Here is a 22998-nt window from a genome sequence, read left to right as displayed (position 1 = left end):
GGCCGCCGGGCGCCGCCGCAGCGGTTTAACCGAAGCCGCCGCCGCGCGCGGGGCTCTGCCCGCCCGGCCCGGCCCCGTGAGGCGGCCCGGGGGACGCGGAGCCCGGGAGGGCCGTCCCGCCCTGCCGTGAGGGACCCACGGTGAGTGATGTGCGGGTCATAGCAGTTAGCTGAAAATCCCGTAAATCCCCGGTTTTGAGAAGCCGCGTGTCTCCACGCGCCGAGTTCAGTTTTGTTGGTGCGGTCTTCAGCAGCGAGGGCATGCTGATTGCATCCATTGCTTCTGCTTCGCTCTGAAGTGATGGCTGTAAAACAGAGTGGCTCGGAAGAAAACATTTGGTTTCTTTGACAGCTTGCAAATTAGTTATTATCACGTTTGTTTTAGGCAAATAAGGGCTTCTTTTAAACCAACAAATATCGTAAAAGCATGTTTAATGAAACATGTTAGAATTTCAAAAATTAATCAGCAAATAGCTGCATGGTAGAAAACGCTGTACTTTTATCCTTAGATCTCAGATCTTAAGAGACATTAGATCTCCTAGAAAATTATCCAATTAAACGAAATTATGAATTATAATTAGTCCTATAGGAGGGCCAACTGTATCATTTAAGGAGCATGCAGAAGTATGAGAATATGACTGGTATATGTAGAAAGCACAGTCTGGTGAAATACAAGAGCTGGGTAAATGGCTTAAGACGTTAGTAAGGAATACTTTGTCTGACTGCATTTGGAATGTATTAGATGAGTAGTTTTCTCAGTGGAAGAAGCCAGGCAAGCATTGATGTGGTTATCCAGCTTTGAAACTCCTTTAAGGAGAAGCAGTGGCGTGGTCAAGCTGGCTGCGGGGAGGCAGGGGGAAAGCTCATGGCACTGGGAGAGCCGTGCAGGAGGCAATGGAAGTGCTGGGCACTGAAGGGAGCTGTACCTGCTCAGGTGAAGGTGGTACACATGATGAAGCTTTTCACAGGCATCAGCACCACCAGCGGGGTAGGGCTGCTCAAGGGGAGGCAGCAGCGTGTCTCTAGGAAGCCCTGGAGACCTCTCCTTTGGGGCAGAGGCAGAGCTCAGACCACGGCCACTGTGGGACCACCCCTGCTTCAGTCTGAGCTGGCCAAGAGTGTTTCTGAGAAGAGGCAGAAGGGCTGTGTGCTGTCAGCAGGGAACATACAAATTGCAATAGCACCTCATGGCCAGCATTTGTGTTACCTTGATCTCTGAAGTCCTGTCACTGAAGTCAGCAAAGCACATGGTTCATCTTCAGCTGCTGTGACACAACGGGGAAGGGAGGAACTGTGGCATGGGGCAAAATATCCTGGTTTTTCTCTTGGGGACCTCAGTTCACAATTTACTGCCACTTCCATTGGGATCAGCAGATACCATGGAACATGAAATCATGGGCCAGAAGATCCCAGCAGGACTTCCCCACTACCAGAGCAGTCTCTGAACCCCTACTGTGTTTGCTCTGGAGCCTGTGTACCCCATGGTAGTAGAAGAGAGTAAGGAATCAACAGATATTTTGCATAGAGAAGGGTGATCACATTTTTTTAACAGTTGGGCTGAATGCACCGCTGCTTTAGGAGTGTTTATAGCTGTATAAAACCTAGGCATCCTTTATAATACATATGTTTTTATAAATAACACCTTGTCTGCAAGGAGTATTCTACAACAAAATAAGACTCTCAATAAATATTGAAGGGTGATAAATTCAAAGACTGAGGAGAAGATTGCAAAATTATCTGGGTCACTTGTTAGTAAGCATTCTGGTCTTTTATTATGAAGACTTAATGAAGAAAATACAAGTGAGTGGAAGTAGTTTTGCATTTTGTGTATTTATACAAAATGAGAAGTTTAGACAGCTGGTATTAATTGTCATAACTGACTGGCTTCAGTGGAGCTGATGGTTGATGCCAGCTCAGGACCTTCCCCTGTGCATGATAATTTTAGTATCTACTTCAGTATCTGTAATTTGGTACAACAACTGGTAGTGTCATTCCAGAGCAGTTACAGGCAGGACATAAATGATGACCATTTCCCCTCCTCTGTCCAGTTCTCTTTAATATTTTATTTAATATTTCAGTGCTGTGGACTGTGTTTCCCTCTGCTTGGTGCTTTGGCTGCAAGCAGTGAGTTTCCAGCTCTCACAGTTTGGTTTTCTTATATAATGGAGACTTCCCTGCAAGTAGATCACAAAGAGGAGACAGATGGTAAACGTAACTTAGACCGTGCCATGAAGGGCTTATTTATAACTCACAGTACCAGGAGGAGATCAGGGGGCCCTTTGAGAGGAGAAATCACAGAGGAACTGGACCTTTTTTTAAAGTCCTGACTTCATACTCCTATTGTAAAGAGTTCTGTTTGGTTCAGGGTATTTTTTGTGTCTCATGTGAGGATGTTTATCAAGCCCCTGAAAAAGACGGATTTTTTAAAAGAAAGCAAATTTTATTATTTATGGGAAGGCTTTTTATTTTTTAATCTGGTTAAATCTGCACAACTTTTTTTTTATCAATTGAGGACCATGACCTGCTTTCAGAAATGGAAATTAATTAAATTTAAGGAGATAGATTTTGGGACTTGTGAGCCATCAAAGTTTCTGTGTCCCCTTAATGGTTTTCTTTTTTGACTTTTTTTGCCCAAAGTAAGATTTGAGGCAGGCTGCATGACAAGTTGAAAAAGTGTTATGATCATAACAGACCAAGGCGTATCTGAGGTGATTGCTTGTCCATTTACAGTAAATGAGTAAGATGTTTGAAAGCAGTAAATTTTTTTTTTTACACAACATTTCTAATCTGTTGCCTGGTTTCCTATGTATTACTGCTTTTGTATTAAATTTTCACTTGAATTTTTCACTCTCTCTGCATTACAGCCAGTCAAGTTAAGTGGCGTTTTCTCTTTTTTCCAATTCCAGAGTTAGGACCATCGATCACTGTGTGCAGGTTAAATTTTTCTTGAGGAGTGGACCTTTCAAAGGGACCCTGCAGTCTGGTACTTTTAGTATAAAACTCGTAACACCAGACTAACTTTATCAAAGATATGTCATTTAATTGTAGGAAAGATAAAATGTGGAAAGAAAAAAAATTACAATATTTTCAGGTGAATGCTGGAGGGATGAGACTGGGTCAGCAAAGGGTAACAAACTTGTTTTTTGATCATGGTAATGTTCATAATTATCATCTGGGATTTTTTTTGAGTGGGCAGCTTCAATGAGGAGCTCTTACAGCTCCTGCTAAGGTATGCTGATCTTGGGAAAGACAAGATGAGACTGAATATTAAGATTGGACAGTTTTGTAATAGGATAAACAGTTTCTGAAGTAAGCAACTAAACAGGCAGGCTCGTATTGCCTCAAAAAATAAGAATTGCTTTTATTAGATGAACTCTGGGAAAATACAAAACAAGAATACATACATGTAAATGCACGATTTAATATAACTAGTACATCTCAAAAAGGAATTAGTAGGTCAAGGATTCTTGGGTTGGAAAATCTATTACTGCATACTTCTGCAAAGCTATTGGCAGATGAGGAAGGCTCTGCTCTTCCACGATTTGTAGGTGTCAGGAGTTCCTGATGCAGCCACTTGGGTTTTCTCAGCACCAGTTCATTGACTGTGAGCCTCTCCTGATGGTGAGGCAGAAGCAAAGGAGCTTCTGTCTGCAGCCATGGTCACTGCCTCACAGACCCAACCCAAAACTCAAGGAGTGCTTCTTTTTTTTCTTCAATATTTTGATTGTCCTTATTGGAAATTACTCATCTGCCCTGAGGCAGGGTCCAGCTGCTCATCCTGCTCAAGGTTTAATGGCCATGGAGAGAGATGGAAGTGCACACATGGGTGGTATCATGTTTAGCAGTGTGCTGGTGCTTTATATCAATATCTTTTAGCATCAGAGGTGGAGGTAGGATGACTTGCAGAGGCAAAATGCCTTAGAGCCAGCTGGCTAACCTTCAAACATATTAGAGTTAGTGATGCCTATGAACTGGAAAGTAGCCTAAAGTAATAGCAGATATGGCAGTATGCCAAATGGCAGAAACATATCTGCCATCTTCAAGGCCAACAACCTGTTGGACTGGCACTATTTTGGAAATTCAGACAGCAGGAATTTGCAAAGAAGATTTCGTCCAACATTCACACTCCTAAGGAAAATTTCAGCTTTGTTATCCCACTGTCAAGAGGTTCAGGTAATTGGAGCTATCAGAAAGGTTCAAGAGAAAGTCCTGACTCAGGAACATCATCTTCTTCTTACAATTGATTGCACATAATAAAGCAGACTTTGGAATAGTCAGTTTTCAAATTACTTTAAGATGAAGCCCTATCCATGGGCTACATTGCTGTGGTCAAGATTAGTGGTAACCTTACCTTGAAGTGTTGAGGTGAGATGGAATTTCTTGTGACAGATTATCTTTGAGTCTTCCCTGCTCCAGTGCCATGTCAAGGGTAAAAGGTCTCTGTGTCCCAGGTTACTCCAGTGCAAGGATTGCACCAATTCATGACATTCCTTTGTTTTCTGATGGGTTCCTGCAGTGAAGCTTTGAGTCTGCTGCTGTATGTTAACTACAAGGCTAAAGTTGCCAGCCCCAAGTGGGGAAGGAGCCATTAAAAGAGCAGAATAGCAAAAGAAGAGAACAGACAGCTTTCTCTAAGACCTGCATATACAAATAAGGAAGTTAAAGATTTGAAGTAGTTTTAAGGTTATACTGATCACAGTGGGGATTTTACTTACATGCATAGAAATCAGCTAAAGCTTACAGAGCTGTGAAAATCCTGCACAGTGTACAAATGGATGGCAAAGCCTATAGGGACCCTGAGGCTACAGAATGCTGATGCAATTATCTGCCTTTCCAGTCTACACACAATTCCAACATTCTACTGCTGACCTGAAACAATCTCAATAGGAACTGCCACTTAGTGGTTATATGTTCATGTCCTCACAAGTGAGAAACTGAAATGCCTTGGATTCCTATCAGTCTACAAATGAAGGACTGGGGTGGGGGTGGTGTGACTTTCTGTACTAACTGGTTGAAAGGGAGCACCAAAGTGCTCTCCAGAACATCTCTATTGAAGTCAAATTTGAAGAGTTTAGAATTTGTAAATCAGGGCAAGCATTGGTAGCTAAATGCTCTTGTTTCATATGTTGTGACACTGTTTTCATTGGGAAAAACATCCCAAGATCTCTAAGATCCCATTCCTTTTGTGTATCTACAGCAGTGCCAGTGAGCACTGGTGATTGTTGGTGTATTTTTGAAGTTTACAGGAAAACAACTCTTAATATTAATTATTTTCAAAAGAATTTGAAAAATAAGAGCTTAACTTTCCATATCATGAAAATCCCTGACTTCAGCTCCTCTAAACTGCAAAGAGAGAAGTCCCTTCCAGTGGTAAGCTGCTTTTCCAGCATTTTTGCTTAAAATCATTGTTCTCTTTATTTGCACCATGTTTGGCACACTGAGTTTAGGCTTTCCTGGGACTCAAAGGATCAATACAATACAGACAGCAGTAGCACTGGAGTCACATCATGATTTCCTTCCTCCCATGAGCTGTGATAGACCTGAAGCTGAAAAGAAGAGAAAAAGAAGAGAAAGTGCCTTTCTGTTAGCTTCCTAGTACACAGTGTACTTTAAGATTTCTAACAATTTTCTTCTAAAAAATGTAATTTCCAGACCACAACTAAATTATTACAGAATCACAGAATAGTGAGGTTGGAAGAGACCTCTAAGATCATTGAGTCCAACCTATGTCCTAAGACCTCAATTCAGAATCTAGATTATAACACCAAGTGCCATGTCCAGCCTTTTTTTAAACACATCCAGAGATGGTGATTCTACCACCTCCCTGGGAAGAGCATTCCAGTACTTTATTATTATTTCAGTGAAAAAATTTTTCCTAATATCCAACCTATACCTTCCCTGACATAGCTTGAGACTGTGTCCTCTGGTTCTGTCAGTGCTGCCCGGTGGAAGAGACCGACCCCACCTGTCTACAACCTCCCTTCAAGAAGCTGTAGAGAGCAATAAGGTCACCTCTAAGCCTCCTCTTCTCCAGGCAATTATACACATGCTTTATCAGTATTTGGCTTACCTATCCCATTTCATAGTTTTTGCCACTACTTTTCCCTGGAGAACAGCCCCAGGGGAAGGGACGGCATTGCTCTGTGCCTGTGCGCTGGGTGAGGGGCCGGAGATGCAGCCGCACCTGTGGCAGCAGGGCTCCCCCAGCCCGGCTCTCCTCCCGCAGGCACAGAGGCACAGCAGCGGCTCGGGGAGCCGGGATCCCGGCCCGAGCTCCGCCCGCCTCCCGCTCCGCAGCCCCGCTCCCAGCCCGGAGCTGCGGGATGCTCCTTGAGCTGCCACGAGCACCGGCAACGGAGGGTTGGCAACGAGCAGCACGGCCAGCCAGAGTTTGGCTCCGGGTTGTTTGTTTTTTTTAAAATGGAAATTAGAACCCAATATCTAGGACTATATAGAGGAGTTATGAGCATGAATAGTGAATCATAAGCTTGTTCTTTTAATTACTGTGGCATACTTAGAACCTATTCATGTCTTCAAAAGCCCCAGAGGACCAAGTGAAATTGTGATACATCAATTTCAGCCTATGCAAACTTATTTACAGGAAGATGGTTAAAGCATCATTTAAAAGGAAAAGAAAGGAATGTGACTACAACTGTTTCTTTCAGGTAGGAACTGAAAGCCATCTTAAACATACAAGGTGCAGAGCACAATACAGTAACCATGAATGACATTGCACAGAAAACCGAGGTATGTACCAATTTTAAAGTAATCAAGGCAATGTAATAATTTACAACTGATGCTTGCAAAAGTAATAATTGCAAATAATTGAAAAAGACAATTATACTGGAAGTCTGCTGGTATTGCCATTATTTTTAGACAATGAAAGGGGATTTGTTAAGTAGCTTAAGATTTTATGGAATCTGTAACTGTGTTCTTATTAGAAAAACATGAAGGAAGAGGGTGAAATATGAAGGTTTAAATGCTGGTGGCGAAATTCTGGGCAACATTTACATCTGATGCTAAAATGTAAATATACTAGGCTACTTCAAGTATTTCCTCTTCTACATAGACTTACTGAGTAGCAGGGACAAAAACTTCTGATGTAGGTGGAAAAATATGAAACAAAGCATGTTTTTTGCCAGTTTTCTCAGTATTACTTTACTGAGAACATTCCTGTTGTCATCACTGTAAAAAGACAAAACTTCACAGTAGTGTGAAGCTCTGAAAGCTCTGAAAGTGGGAACCGTTGGTGTTTGGACACCCACAGAGTAATCACTGGCAAAGAAGTGTCCATTTGCTGTATCAGCATCAGAGCCCTGATGGTCCAGTGATCTTTGCACTTCGTAACATAAAATCTCTGGACTCCTGTTTTTTTTCTAGATATTGAAAAAGTAAGCATATTGCAAGTTTTAAATTAAGAAATACTGCTGTTTATTTAAAAACTATAGATGGCTTTTGAAGTGTTGCAGAAAAACTCTCATATGTATTTTATTATGTATCTATGTCTTTATATCTCTTTTAAATGTTAGGGGCAGAGAGTCTCTTTGGTGACTGCTTAAGATTGAAAGTAACAATATAAATCTGTATCTAATTTAATAGTTTAATATAATGCTGAATGTTGTTTTGGATATTTTAATATTTATTACTATTTATGAACAAATACAATGATGCTTAACTGATGACGGCTCATGGCACGAAGTTCATAATCTCAACTGCACTTCTGTTTTATGTTCTTACATTCTTTCTAATCCAATCTATCAGAATATTTCTGTCCATCTGTTTCAACTTTCTTTTTCTTATCTTCATTTCTTCTATATCTTCACCAAGATTCTGCTTTCTTCATCTAAACCCGTCCAAAAGTCCTATGTGCCCAAGCTTCACAAGGGGGATGTAAAGGATAAATTTGAAGCTATGCAGAAAGCAAGGGAAGAAAGAAATCAAAGGAGATCTAGAGATGAAAAGCAAAGAAGAAAAGAACAATATGTTAGAGAGAGAGAATGGAACAGGAGAAAGCAGGAGGTTATTTTCTTTGCTAATATTTTTTGTTATAATATTTAATAAATATATGAAAATATATTCCTATTATTTGAAGACAATAATACTGGGATTTCATTTAAGTTATAAAGACAGTTTATTTTCTGTGTTTCATCAACTAGATGAAAGAACTGCTTGGATCTGATGAAGATGATGACACCAAACTATCTAAAACAGAAAAGGGTTATGTTCCAAAGCTCATAGGTAAGAGCTTACTTACTCGACTCTAAAGGCCACAGAATTCCCTGGAATTCTGTTAGATGGAACTGCTGAGCTGTGCATTTCATGTCCACAGGAACTGTTAAAGGCAAGTTTGAAGAAATGGAGAAGCAAAGGCAAGAAGAAGAAAGAAAAAGAATGGAAGAAGAAAGAAAGCGCAGAATTGAACAAGATATGATTGAGAAAAGAAAAATTCAAAGAGAATTGGCAAAAAAGGCACAGGAGGTATGTTTATCTGATCACAACAGTCAGAATGTAATTGTAAACAATAAACACTAAAAATGTTTTGTATTGATCAGAAAGATTTGATCTTAAGATTTCTCATAGAAGAGATTTACATGGGAGATGCTCAGTGGGGTGGAAGTGAGATATCATGTTCAGACAGTCTTAATTTCTTTACAGTAACAATTTTCCTGTAAGCTCCCAAGTTGAGTTGCAGATGAAACTGGGCAGGCATAAACCTGGTACGAACCAGGCACAAATTTTGGTATCATATGCATATAAGTTTACTAAACTAATTTGAAAATGTTTCTTGTATTTTATCAACTCTTACTTTAGACAACCTTTCCTTGTAAGTTAGTGAATAGAGCTCAGTGATAAATGAATTAAGGCAATCAAGAAGTAGTAAGAAAATGCCAGTGGCAGGTAAAAATGAGACAACACTAATGCAGTAAAAATAATAAATCATGAAAATCATGAACATCCAGGTCATGTTTTATTCCTTTGCCATTTTGTGAATCATCATTGCATATAAATATACATATATTTTATTGATGCCAATAAAGCAAATTCTGTCTTTTGTAGAATTTTGTGAAGGGATATCAAACTTAGTTCCTTTCGCAAGTTTTCTTCAGTGTTGTAAATACTGCAGTGAGAGTAAGCATTTAATGATAGACTAAAAACATATGCAAATTTCTATTTAACTAAATGATAGTAGTACTTCATTTAGGTTTGAATTTGTTGTAAGAAATGAAAAGCAGTGCTATAGGAGAAGTCAGTTTTTCAATAGTCTTTTCTACTAGATCTTCTAACATTGTTAAAACCTTACTTTTAATTTGCATTGTATCTAACATATATTTAATCTACCCTGCAAGGCAGAAATGTAGAATTTTAAAAAGTATGTCAGTTTTAGGCCCTAACATAAGCACAGCATAGGAAACAAGCACAGCATTAGGCTTTTTTCAGGAGCTGAAGGGAAGACAATGTCACTTGAATCGGAAATGATCAATGACTTAGCTTTAGATTTTTTTAAAAAAATTTTTACACAATTCTGGAATGTTTAAATGAAGAATGGACATCTCAAGTACTGTTTTCGATTCAGCACTGTGTTGAGAATGCTTTAGCAGACTTTGTGTGGAATGTTTTATGTCTTGTTGCCTCTTCCTCGACAAGCTGACCTACTGAGGTATTCCAACAGAGCCTCGGTCATTACCACCTCGGTGGATTTATGTGCTACATACATATCACTGATACAAAAAGAATTTCCAGTTCTATGTTTGCAACTCTAAGGCAAAGAGCCAAATTAATGTAATCATATGAAATTCTCATTTAATAGATTGATGACTTTAACAATACGGGAACTGAATCAGCAGCTGAGGTAACTAGATTTTTTTAAAGAAATGTTCACCTACATTTTTTTTCACTTTGTTTTATTATTGTAATTTGGGTTGGGAAAACTTAGAAAACAGCACAGAAATACCTAATTAAAGTTGAACCAAGGAGCTAACAAATTTTTGGAGTACCTGGAACTATCTCTGTACTTGAAGTCAATATATTGAAGTCTGAAACAGAGCCTGGACTATGAATACTTTATGATCAGTTAAAAACATCTAAAATGTAAATATTAAAAGCCACTAGAATTATTTTATATATATTAGGAATGATTCTTTTAAGTCCTCCGGCTTTGCAAAGAATTATCTTAAAAGCTCTTTGCCTTAAACTTGAAATTAAAGGGGGATTCTGACAATATACAGATGATTGAACACCTCACTCAGTTAACTTTGTTATTTTTTTTTACTAATATACCATACGGGTTTTAAGTCTTGCAAAGAAATGTTTCATTTCAAAAAGCTGGGTCCAAAGGTCCTGTTGTCTTTCACTAACACAAGAAAATCACACTCCTACTACAGTTTTGGAAAGAAAAAATGAAACCTGCAAATGCCTCAGTTTTAACTTATTCAACAGGAAGGAAAAATATGGGTAAATTATATTTTGGCAAATAAGTTGTAAAAATAGAGTTGAAGCAGAAACATCCTTCAAGAAACAATTACTGTACCTGACAAATTATATATTAGAAATGACAAATTACATATTTCTGTGTTGAGCTATTGGCTTATTCCAGCTGCAGTTTATTATCATTTACATAATAAATATAAAACTGGAAGTAGAGTGTGGTTATAATTGTTGTGTATTCAAAATTACACCTGTTCTTTGCCAAAGCTTGAGTTTTTATGGTTAATGAAAATCTATAAAGAAATTGCCAGCCGCTATGTTTAAAATATAATTCAGTTTTTGATAATCTTCAGATATTAGAAAAAAACTAGTGACTGCCACAGGCAGGTGGATTTATTCTTGTGGGAAATATTCAATACACGTAAATCTTTTGGAAGCTTTGGCACGCACAGGTTAAACAGCAGGTTCATTAAGAAATGAGTCTACCTAGAAGTTTCATGAAAATGCAGTTTCATGAAAGTTTCATGAAGTTTCATGAAGTTTCATGAAGTTTCATGAAAATGCAGTAAATATCTTTTTGGACAGGAAGGGGATGATTCACTGCTAGTTACAGTAGTGCCTGTAAAAAGCACCAGGACATCTGGGAAGATGAAAATAAACTCTGAGAACACAGGAAAGGAGAGAGCAGAACAAAGAAAGACACAGGATGAAGAAATGAAGCTAAAATATGAGGAACAAAACCAACTCCTTAAGGAACCCAAGTGCCTTTCATCTGTCCAGGTAAACCAGTCATCCAAAAAAACCTATATAATAGATATTTATTGGCTTAAGATACAACTGTTTCATTTTTCTTACACAGGGTGAAAATGAAAACAGTGAAACTCAAGAGCCTCTGTCCCCTGGTAAGCTAAAAGTCACATTTGAAGAACTGGAAAGACAGAGACAGGAGAATCAAAGGAGGCAAGCAGAGGAAGAAGCAAGGCAGCGTTTGGAAGAGGAAAAACGTGCCTTTGAAGAAGCCAGGCAGAGAATGGTAAGCACACGTTTTTTTCATGTTGGTACACAATTTGCACATTCTTTCCTGTATGTGATTCTTCTCTTTTTTTATTCCTTATCTTTATTTCAAGCTGTTCAGAGTCTGGAAATGAGTTTTTGAAAGACATTTTTGACCTTCGCTCTAACTCAGTAACCACACTGGCATAACGCTTTAGACATTCTTTTAGTAAACCAAAAAATAACAGGTGTTTTGATTTTGCCAGCAACTTTGTTGATTTTCTAATCTGCACTTTGTAGTATCTTAAGCCGTAAGCCTTCAAGAAGATGAGTGGCTGTTTGTTTTCTTCTGAAGTAGTGCTGCAGATGGTTCAGTAACTGGCTTTTGACACAAACATTCCCTAGTAACAGAATGCTGTTTCTTATCCCCGTGTTTATTTGTAAATGTGACAGAAATATACATCAGTTACAACTCTCCTCTTACGAAGAAAGGCAAAAAAAAAAAACAAACCCACCAGATCAGCTCTTTTTTATGTATTTATATAAAAAACAACATATTATCAATTACTAGAGGAAGTCCCCCAAATTGTCAGAAATGCAGCCCACAGATCCTGTTTTATATTACTTGGAAAACTGCCTCCATATGTGTTCTTTATCATAAGTCAGAGTTAGATCAGCAATAAACAGAGATCACTATAGTTTGTTCTTTGATCATACTGAAGAAATCATACACTCAGTATTAACCTAAGATAACCAGACAGTTTAGTTCTGTATTTCCTTATTTTTCCACACTCCATTTCCAATAGCATTTTTAAAGTTCTGTATTTGAGTACTTTTCCCCTGTAGAGTCATGATCACTATGACTTTCTTAGTTCACATACAAAATTCACATACAAACAAGATTAACAAGAAATGAGACTTTAATCTTCCATAAAAACTTGGAAAATATTATTTATAGGAATTTGCTAGCTTTAACAGAGTATAATTATACATGAACAGTCTTGGAAAAACAACTCTAGATCACTATTTTGATTATATTTCAAAAACATTCAAGACATTTATATTCTACAGAAACAAACTTAAACAAAACTAACAACGCAGAACTTCTAGAAAGCTGAAACACACAAATTCCCAACTGGTCCATATTGAGAGTTCTAGGTTTAGGCAGATACCCAAATGTAGCTAACTTTTTCATCTCCACCTCCAATAAATCACTGTTGTTTCACACCAATAACCTTGCCATTATGTCAATAATGCACTTTTTTCTTCTTTGTTTGGGGCAAGGGATTGTAGTGAAGGAGAAGAGTGACGAAACTGAAGGAGAGTGAACTCCATGAAGTCACTTAGGTGTTCTAACTGAAGATTAGTTCACATCTCCTTCCTTATGCTTATGCATTTATCAAGTTATATGAAATAATTTACAAATTCTCCAGATCAAAAGAAATTTTTTAACATGAAGCTGTACCTGCTGACCAGTGGTTGTCAAAATTTGAAGTAAACATTTTTCTTAAGAATTCAGCAGTTAATTTCCTTAAATTCTTCAAATTCTTTTTTGCCTTACAAATTTCAAATAAAGATTTCTCTAATTCCCTTAATGGGCTACCCCACATACCAATCCCAGGGCTGCTCACAATATGGAGATCTGGATGATCAGTACTCTGACAGCTCCCAGTCCACTTCCTCCCTGAACAGATAAAGTACTCTGGGATGTCCTCTGAAAGGGGTTCTTGATTGCAGCTTGCAAACCACAGCCTTCTCTTAGCACGTAAGTGTTCACTGGAGAGAAGCTATAGCAAGGAGATCAGAGTACCTCAATTCCTTTTCTTCAGTGATGATTAAATGTCTAAAAAGAAAAGAAACAAAAACCTCAGTCTGGAATAATAGCAAAATGCTAATTGATTCAGTTTTGCTATAAGACTGTACAGCATTTCTTTAAGTGGTGCACTGATGAAAGCAATTTCTATACAAACAAAAAGACTTGATGGTATAAACATCTATGAAAATGATGTAAATAAAGAGAATAGAGAGTGATTTACAGTAAATGATCCAACAACCATAAAGTATGTACTTAACTGTTCAGCCTCTTCCTGGTAACACATTGTTCTTTGAATTACACACTCAACACATTCTTAAAAATTATAAAAGCTACATGTAGGATACTGAAAATTTATTTTCTCGCTCCCCTGGCCAGAACAAAGATTAAAATGTTTCTCACAGGAACCTAAGTCTTGATGCATTTTTTTCCCCAAGGAGAAAACAGTACTTATAAAAGCTCAGAAAGGAATGGAGTATTTATTTGCTATAAAGAATATTTTTTTTGTTCGGATAAATCCTTCCTACGTTTTCCTCTCCCTATTCTCTTAAGATAAATGAAGGTGGTGATGAAGAATCTGAAAATGCTGTTAAAGAATTCCGCCCTGGTAAACTCAGACTCAGTTTTGAGGAGATAGAAAGACAGAGGAGAGAAGAGGAAAAGAGGAAAGCAGAAGAGGATGCACGACGACGCATAGAAGAGGAGAAAAGAGCATTTGCTGAAGCAAGGAAAAACATGGTATGGCATTTTGGTTTAGCACAGAATTTAATTTTTATCTAAATCCCAATCTGGAAAGAAACTCTGGGAAAAACTTTAAAATAAAGTTAGGAATACATGCTTCACCTCCTTCATTAATTAGTTCACCTAACTATTTATTATAAGGTAAAGGGGTAAACTAGTCAAGTTCATTTACCAAAAATCATCAGAGAACAATCCCTCCTCACAGCCAGCCTAGAGAGGATTTCAGATAATTTAGTCAAAACCAGGTATCATACCCAGTGGGTATTATTGTACTAGATGCAACATACTTGGGAAGCGAAATGTTACCACAAGAAGGGTTAATTGTTTTGGGTTTTTTTGGGAAGAGCAATTTCTTTTACAGCTCCAAGTTTATTCCCCTACCTCTACAGGGTGTCCACCAATCATCTCTTACTACTAAAGCACAATTAATGGCATAGTAGAAAAATGCTTACAGCAAGTATGACTTTTCCAGTCATCTGTGCCTCTTCAGGGAGGGAAAATTAAAAGGTTGAACTCTGCTACTTGATGTTTTTAATGCTTGTTCAGAGAAAAACAAAAATAACTCGTGGTGTTTACCATTAGAACACTTTGTAATACTGTCTTCCCTTGACAAACAGATTTCTGTCATATGCAGGGACTTCTAAAATTTGAGTTAGGATTAAACTGCAGACAAATTTTCAGGGGCTTAGGACTGCCATACACTACCTGAAAGCACAGAAAGATGCCTGATTTCAGAGGTTGGCAACTACTATTTATATTTTAAAAAAAAGTGGCCACAGAGCTTTTAACGGTGGTCTTCATAGTTATTCCAACCACTTCAAGATTCAGCAGGCTTTTGTGTATAAGCCAGTTACTTTACTGGTGGATATCAGGAAATACAGCATTAAATTACACAAGTATAAACTAGAATAAAGTAGTGTTTGTTTCAAAAGGGAGGGCAGGACCTGCCAGACTAGAACTGTGGAATAACCCAGGCATCTGGTAGCATCTTCCTACATCCTTTGTGGCTGAATTGGGAAAGGCAAACTGTGTGCCCAGTAACATTTTCTTGATCACTCACAGCAATACTTGGGAGAGAAATGAAAACTTTGTATGAGTACTGATACTGCCAGCAGGGCTCCCTCTGCCTGGAAACTGGGCCAAAGACCTGTGCTGAAAGACTACCTAGAGAAGCTACAATGTGAATTTATATTTGATACTGTACTGAAAAATAGTGTCTGTCTGTACCTCTAAAGACAGAACACAAAACCTAAAGCCACTTAAAAATACCCTGAATCCAGCAAAAGAATGCTCCTGGAGACTTTTTATGAAAAGGCAGTAGAGAACTAAAGGAAGCACAGAAAGTATGTGCTGCTTCTGTTTTTTCCTGCTTTCTTGATGAACTCTTTTTGTGGCCTCAGTGTAGCAAGAACCTAAACCAAGTGTCCAGGTAAGAAAAATTTCACTGATAAACAGGGTGTAATCCATCAGAGGCAGCACAGAGGCTGTGACTGCTCTACTTGCAGACAGTAAGAGGTCTGTAACTAAAAGAAATACTGAAATATATTTTCAGCATTTATGCACTTGAAAGTTCTCTGATAAGTAGCATCCTGAATTTGAATACTACATTTTCTACTACTCACAGAATATAACAACCCTCTGTTTTCCTTATTTCCCACTGCTACAAAATGTAGCAGCAATGAAGATATGTCCTAAAATGTTAAAAAATGTAACAGTCCTCGCTTTCAAAGGCAGTAAAAATGAACATTAAACTGTTATTCCAGGAACTTTTTAATGTTCATTCATTTTAATTTAGTTTTGGAAGTGGCAGAAATGGTAGTATTGTGGCTGGAAAACACAAATGCCGCCTCCTTTTGGATCTCCCTATTTCACATTTCCTTGTGCTATTTCCATGCTCCCCAGCATCAGTGTGATCACTTCTACACTGAAGCAGTTGTCTTTCATCCCCATCAATCTTTTTCTGGTAGAGACTGCAAAAAAACCCCTGTCTTAGCAAAAAAAAAAAACAAACCCAAAACAAAACAAAAAACCCAAAACAAAACAAAAAAATTTTTCCTGTTGACTATCCTGCAAACCATGATTGTTACAGGAATGTTTCTCACTACCATTTCCACTTTGCAGAAAAAAAGAAGTATGGCCTAATTTCACAAAATACGGCTAAAATATTTACTGAACTAACCACAGGGGGTTTGTGCATCACACAATTCAGCTAAATCTTTGTGGTTTTTAACCAGGGAGAAGGTGGCTGTCTTTTCATAACTCAGTAAGTTGGAAATACAGAGACAGCTGCTAGTGCATGCACAGTTCTTGAACTCTTGAGGGCAAATTCTGAATTGATGCTTCTCATGGTCACTTAGGTTTGGTATCTTCTTGAAGTGATGAGCTTATGAACTGATGCACCGCCAGCAAGAGACTTTCATGTTGCTTTGCTGATTTAGTTATGAGTAGCCTCTAAAATCCATGGGGCATCGTTTTCACTGTAGGGAGGAACTCACAGCTTTGGTTTTTTGAGTTCACTTCTCTATAACAAAATTTCAACAAATATGCTCATATTACATAAAACAAAGAATGGAAGCAATGGTGGTGCTGAAGTCCAATTGTAAGCTTAGAGGGAAAATCTGAGTAAAATCTGTAGTGAATGGCAGAATTTGAGTGGGATTGGGCTAAAAAACTACTGAAGGAGCTGTGACAAATAAAGAGGATATGGGTAAAGTAGGTCAAGAGGGTGGTATGAACCAAGATAACACCAACAGCAGAGAAAGGTGTGGGTTACAGTGGCAGCAAGCAGCAATAAATATAAGAAGTGCCAAAGGCTCTTACAGAAATTTCTACTCTCTCTCCCTTTATAATCAGAGCACTTTCTCAAATGGAAATACTGCTCCTTTAATTATTGCTATCATTTGACTTATTACTGCTGTTGGAAATGCCTACAACTTATGGCACATTGAGCTCTCCCATGTTTGCCACAAGGCTTTTTAAACTTGTGCTGATCAAACAGTGCCAAAAGCCACATCACCCACCAGTTCAGTACCTGACCTCACCTCACCTTTACCTACAGAACATTCCTGCTGAGACAATCTCTGTAAATCTATATAGTTACATGCACATATATTCTTATTCATAAACTTACATTAAAATTCCTATATAGCTCACTGTCACTACTGGCTGCTTTTGTAGTGTTCAGCTTCCTATTTTAGTACTTCATCAAATTCAGTCTGATAAAATATTAGTTCTTGCACTTGCTGCTTTGGAAATAATGAAAAGTGCCTTTCCTAGGCCCTACTATCTTATGGATTAGTCTAAAAGATAGGCCAGCTGCTCCTAATGCCAACCAGGCCTAACCCTGCTCTGAAGCAGACAAGGACAGGGAAAGGAGGAACCCTTTGCCAGTGGGTGTATAAATCAATAAACGGGCCACATAACATAAACAATTTGTGTAAAAAGAAGAGCTTCTTCTGAATGGTCTGTTCAGTTATCCTTACTGGGAATACTAATACTGCTTTACAACACAAACATAATTCAGATTGTTTAAGAGAAAGATTACAGATAAATGTACTTCAGCATTAAGAGCAATGATGTTTAAACACAAACACTTTGTCTGAAGTAAGTAAGAATTAATTGCTTCAGGTCCTTAAGTGCATTTAAGGGCATCCTCCACTGCAGAGGGAAAATACTGCATTTTAGAAAACCACCTAATCTTCATTATAAAAGTTTAGTGTTGTAACTAAAGTTAAATACAAACCCCCAAAGCACTCCCTCCCACACTATTAGAGGAATGCCCACATTGCACCTGTCTGTGCTGGGGCAGATGTGACAACGTAGTCGCTTGTCTTTATTACCAGAAGTGTCTGAACAATGCTGTGATTTCATCACAGGTGTAATTAATGCTCTGAATTTCCAGCAGGTGCTGGATGATGAATCACCAGAAATGTTTAAAACCTTTTCTCAAGAATCTCTCATACCTGGTAAACTGGAAATTAATTTTGAGGAGTTGCTGAGACAAAAAATGGAAGAAGAAAAGAGGCGCACAGAGGAAGAGCGTAGGCAAAAGTTGGAAATGGAAAGGCAAGAATTTCAACAGCTGAGACAAGAAATGGGAGAGGTTTGTACATCAAACTATATGTTAAGCATGCTCTGAATAAAAATAAAATTTATCACTTCATTACTAGAAGTTTAATACTGGAATGAAAAATTCCTTTGAAAGAAGTTTTAAGTTAATACATCCAACATTATGTGAAAGGAAAATAGAAAACCTTATTTGTATAACATTTTACATAGTGACATTTTTTATCACTAATCTATCAGGAAAATGTGTTTATCCACTCCCACTTAGAAGTAAGTACAGTTATGAATTTGTAATTTGGTTTTGCAGTAATTTCTGAAAATTCAGGAACATTACTAAAATGATTAGAAAATATTCATGATCTTGGGAGAACAGAAATATCTAGTTCCCAAAAGACAATACAAAAACAGAAGTAAGAAAGGGCAAAATTCTTGCTTTTCCTTAGAGAAATACTGTGCTACCTAATGAGAAAAATACAGTGGGCTCAAATTTTTTCTAATTGGTGTTTCAAGGGTATGAAGACTGGCACAGTTGATTTTAAAAATCACACACAAAATCTGTGTTACATCCCAAATGTTTAAAACATCACATTGATGAACTTTATACTTCAGTGTGGCTGTGGGTGGCAATTCTTTAGAATTCCCTTTTGAATGTTAGAGAACAACATTAATTTATTATTTTATTATTTTTGTTGCAAAGCTCAAACAAGTAGTAAAGGCTTTAGCTTGTGATGTTCTCAACTAATCCTGGGGAAGCGGGGAGAGACAGGGACATCCAGCTAAAATGCACATACATCTGTACAATCAGAGGCCATAAAAGGAGGGAGAAAAATATCAGCAATTACAGCTTCCCATGTGGTTTGACTACAGGATCCACAACTGCCCTTTCTTTTCCAGCCATGACATCTTGAAATGTCATTTACTTTTTCATTGAATTAGGAAAAGATAAAAAAGGCAATATTTTAACAAAAGAGCTGTATTTTAGAGATTACTTCATATCATATTGCAAGCAAGTAGAGGTGAATTTTGGACTCCAGTTAAGTTTTTTGTATTAGTCTGTCTGGTTTTCTGAATCCAAGAAGGGCAGTTTATTGACAGCAACCCTTGAACAAATGGCATATTCAACAAGATATTGTAAAATCTCTATGTAGTTGAGATATGATACAAATGCATTCATCATGAGATAGCAAAGGAAAAAAAATGACAGGGGAAAGGTCTCTGCTGATTTCAAATAACTAACAGAACTGTAATGTATTGAATTACACCATCTGGGGGGAGAATAGGTAGTAAAAATAATGAGGGCATTTTCCATCTTACACATTCTGTAATTTCTGAACAGCTGGAAGAAGAGTCTGAAACTTTTGAGTTAAGCAAAGAGTATGAAGAATTGATAAAGCTAAAAAGAAGCGGTTCTATTCAGGCCAAGAACTTAAAAAGCAAGTTTGAAAAAATAGGACAACTGTCTCAAGAAGAAATACAGAAGAAGATTGAAGAGGAGCGAGCAAAGAGAAGAGCCATGGATGAAGAAATAAGAGAAAGGGAAGCTGAAAAATTTCAAGAGGTAAGTTGCATTCTGTGTATGTTAATGATCTACTTAACCAGCACACTAATGATCCAGGAGTGGACAATGCTTTCATCAAATTTTGCGGTTTCCAAAATTATGTTTTCCCTTCTTTCCTGTTTTCTCCTTTGGATGCACAAGGATATCACACCTCAGCATCCCTTAAAGAAACAGCACCACTTTATTATCAGTGATTTGGTCAAGCAGAGGTCTGTTTTTCTGCTCGAAGCCCTACAATTCAGCAATTTAACCTGAAACCTGCCAGTCTGAGGGCTTAAAACACCCATATCTGAGAATTACCTATTAATCATCACTTGAACTGCTTCTCCTTCTGAACTCTTAATTCATTCTCCACTACATGAATTGAATAAAAAATTCAATTACCAAATCCAAACAATACCATTTGAATATCAAGTCTCTGTGATGAACACTCACTCCTCAGGGTAGAGCAGAAGAGGATTCCTATTTATCTGTACTTCAGACCAGAACCTTCAGTTTTTCAGAGGGGAAGCCCCAAGAAATGGAGCTATCAGTGACAAAGTGGTCTGTAATCCATAAGCTCAGTGTGAACTTTGGTGATGAAATGTAAAACTTTAACAGTACTAAGCCTGATCTGAGCCTCATTCTGGATCTTCTCCACAGGAGTCACTTCAGCATCAGCTCAAAGCCTGTCCTATTTGTCCTTTTAATTTAATGATTGACAGTCATTGTTCTCATAAGGTCAACTGTTTTAGTGTTAAACCCACACTAACATTTTGGGAAAATACTCCAGTCACTGAGGATTTACAATTGCTAAGTGCTCTACTTCTATATGAATAAAACTTTAGGAATATTTTTTTACACATAATTTTTGAAATTACTTTTGCAAAAATCTTGTCCTGTCCTTGGATGAACTATTACAAAACTCATCCTTACATTCAAACAAACTTTCGAAAAAAAACAGGTCTCTGTGTGGCTCTGCTCAGTTAAAAAAACTTCTGGGAACACAAAACTAGTTTTGCTATCATATATATGTCTAAGGCAATAAATAATAGTTAAACCATTTTTAATTATTATTTCCCAAGGATGATGACGTAGATGTGAGACCAGCCAAGAAATCTGAGGCTCCATTTACTCACAAAGTAAACATGAAGGCACGTTTTGAGCAAATGGCAAGAGCCAGAGAAGAAGAGGAGCAGAGGAGGATTGAGGAACAGAAATTGCTACGCATGCAGTTTGAACAAAAAGAAATCGATGCAGCATTACAGAAGGTATAAACTGCAAAATAATATTCTCTAGTTGTGTCATTTAAGTTAGCTTCTAATTACCACTGTAGGCAACACTACCAGGTACAAAAGGAATGTTTTGCTTCTTTTAGCAGGTGCTAGGAATTGCTGAAATAATATAAAATTGCTTTTGGTGTTTGCACATACTTTCCATGGAATCAAAAGAATGGTTTGGTTGAAGGGACCTTAAAATCATCTAGTTCTGACTCCCCTGATGTAGGCAGGGACACCTCCCATTAGATCAGGCTGCTCAAAGCTCCATCCAACCTGAACACTTGCAGAAGATTATGAGACACTGCTGACATCTATCAGAGTATGTAACATCCTGTGAACAGTCTGAAAATGGAATTGACATTCATGCCTGTATTTCACACCAACATTCCAGCCTCATTAAATTGCATTTTACTGCCTGTGGCATACCCAGATTGGGTGCATTGCTACGTATTGAGGACAGATGTGGAATTTCCTCTTCTCAGAAACACAGTAGCGTGTAATCAAACATCTGTCACTATCAGTCATAGTGCTATTGCCACTTTAAATGTTTTAAATCAACTTATTTTAAAACAGAAAAGGGAAGAGGAAGAAGAAGAAGAGGGAAGCATTATTAATGGTTCTACTTGTGAAGAGGAGGATCAAGCTCGATCTGGAGCTCCCTGGTTCAAGAAGTCACTGAAAAACACATCAGTTGTTGACGGCGAGCCAGTGAGATTTACAGTTAAAATTACTGGAGAACCAAAACCTGAAGTTACATGGTGGTTTGAAGGGGAAATGTTGCAGGACTCTGAGGACTATCAATATATTGAAAGAGGAGAAACCTACTGCCTTTACCTGCCAGAAACCTTCCCAGAAGATGAAGGGGAATATATGTGTAAAGCAGTCAACAACAGAGGCTCAGCTGCTAGCACCTGTATTCTCACTATTGAAAGTAAGAGCTAGCATTTTAATATGCTTGTCTCAGACAGTCTTCTTGCATCTTTCCTGTTATGAAAATCTAACTTCCTGTCTCTCTTAACTCTTTTTGTTTTCTAGCTGATGACTACTAATGCTCTACTTTAGCTGGAATCTTTCTTCCCCTCAACTTTCTTATTGCATCATCTCTTCTTTCTCTGATGGGGCCAACTAAAGAAAGCAAGGACGTGCATTACCTTGTCATTCCTGCATCAGATGAGAATATACCCTTCAAATTGTGAGAATTTCCTACTCAATGCAAAAACTACTATCAAAGGCTAAAAATAAAAAAAATCAATGTATGAAAGATGAACTGAAGGAAAAAGCTGTATTATCATAGTGCTCCAGCATTTGAAGACCAACTCTTGTGTAACAGAATAAAGCTGAATACACAATCTGGAACTTGTGTAGTAGTGTAAATCTGCTGGAGTATCCTGCATGAGCACTGAATATTTAAGCTGTTTTACCTTAACCCAGAGGCACTGAACTGGCAAAGGAAATACTTACTGATGATTTTCAAAAATCCAAGTGGACTATTTTTAAAGAATAGAAGATGACGTAACTGCTCACCATTGTTTCAAGCAGCATAACTTGTTTTAAAATGGCTTGCATTGAAAATGTTCTGCTCTGAATAACCTATGCAGCTGATCATCTCAAATAAAAACAATCTCCTTTAGGTTTGTAGTAGTCTTCAAAGTACCAACACTTGCTTGTAAAATGACACCGAAACAGGTGGTGACATCTATGACTGGCTCATATTTGAAGCTGGTGAAAAAAAAGCCTTAAGAATATTTCATGAAGTGCCTATTTTCTCAATCTTAATGCAGTAAGTTTATTGCCACATCTATAAACATTGTTTTCTTAAGGTTACTGTACTACTTTTCTCTAAGACCTCCTGACATCAACATTCACGTCGCTCTGCTAACACCCATCTGAACCACTGAGATGAAGCTTCAGGAGGAGTAACTTTACAAAAAAAGGTCACATTAGAAGTACTTGTGTATAGTACTGTGGCTGAATCTGCTTTCTTTGTACAGTTAGCTGCTGCAAGTCACTTTTTGGCCTCATTAAAAAATGGTAACGAGGTGCATAGTGTTTTGAATTAGTATCTATTCTAATAACCACAAACATTTTACTTCATTTTTTGTGGGTTATGTTCACAGAAGTACAGGTCACTACAATACTTTCGCT

The 22998-nt window shown here is 37.8% G+C and overlaps 2 protein-coding genes across 13 annotated transcripts in view; one reads left to right on the top strand and one right to left on the bottom strand.

The window, feature by feature from the left end:
* The window catches only part of NEXN (nexilin F-actin binding protein), a 23703-nt gene extending 810 nt beyond the window's left edge, over positions 1-22893 (top strand). For 2 of the 10 annotated variants that reach the window (XM_041483221.1, XM_041483219.1), the window contains exons 2-14: positions 6665-6746; positions 7827-8018; positions 8156-8237; positions 8329-8477; positions 9808-9849; positions 11010-11204; positions 11284-11457; positions 13783-13968; positions 17873-18073; positions 19373-19594; positions 20659-20844; positions 21427-21784; positions 21889-22893. In XM_041483221.1, the coding sequence (XP_041339155.1) occupies positions 6720-6746; positions 7827-8018; positions 8156-8237; positions 8329-8477; positions 9808-9849; positions 11010-11204; positions 11284-11457; positions 13783-13968; positions 17873-18073; positions 19373-19594; positions 20659-20844; positions 21427-21784; positions 21889-21902 (2028 nt within the window). In that variant the 5' untranslated portion in view covers positions 6665-6719 and the 3' untranslated portion in view covers positions 21903-22893. Of the gene's footprint in view, positions 1-19; positions 141-6664; positions 6747-7826; positions 8019-8155; positions 8238-8328; positions 8478-9807; positions 9850-11009; positions 11205-11283; positions 11458-13782; positions 13969-17872; positions 18074-19372; positions 19595-20658; positions 20845-21426; positions 21796-21888 lie in introns of those variants that run through there. The other 8 variants (XM_041483220.1, XM_041483222.1, XM_041483227.1 and 5 more) reach the window with 8 other exon arrangements.
* FUBP1 (far upstream element binding protein 1) overlaps positions 11833-22998 on the bottom strand; it is a 34440-nt gene continuing 23274 nt past the window's right edge. For 2 of the 3 annotated variants that reach the window (XM_041483230.1, XM_041483232.1), the window contains exon 21: positions 11833-13260. In XM_041483230.1, the coding sequence (XP_041339164.1) occupies positions 13243-13260 (18 nt within the window). In that variant the 3' untranslated portion in view covers positions 11833-13242. The remainder of the gene's footprint in view (positions 13261-22998) is intronic. The other variant, XM_041483233.1, reaches the window with a different exon arrangement.

The sequence above is a fragment of the Pyrgilauda ruficollis genome, unplaced genomic scaffold (assembly GCF_017590135.1).
Source record: "Pyrgilauda ruficollis isolate IOZ18807 unplaced genomic scaffold, ASM1759013v1 scaffold6, whole genome shotgun sequence".
Lineage (NCBI taxonomy): Eukaryota > Metazoa > Chordata > Aves > Passeriformes > Passeridae > Pyrgilauda > Pyrgilauda ruficollis.
Note: the sequence above shows the minus strand (reverse complement) of the source record. Positions and strands in the feature narration are given on the sequence as shown.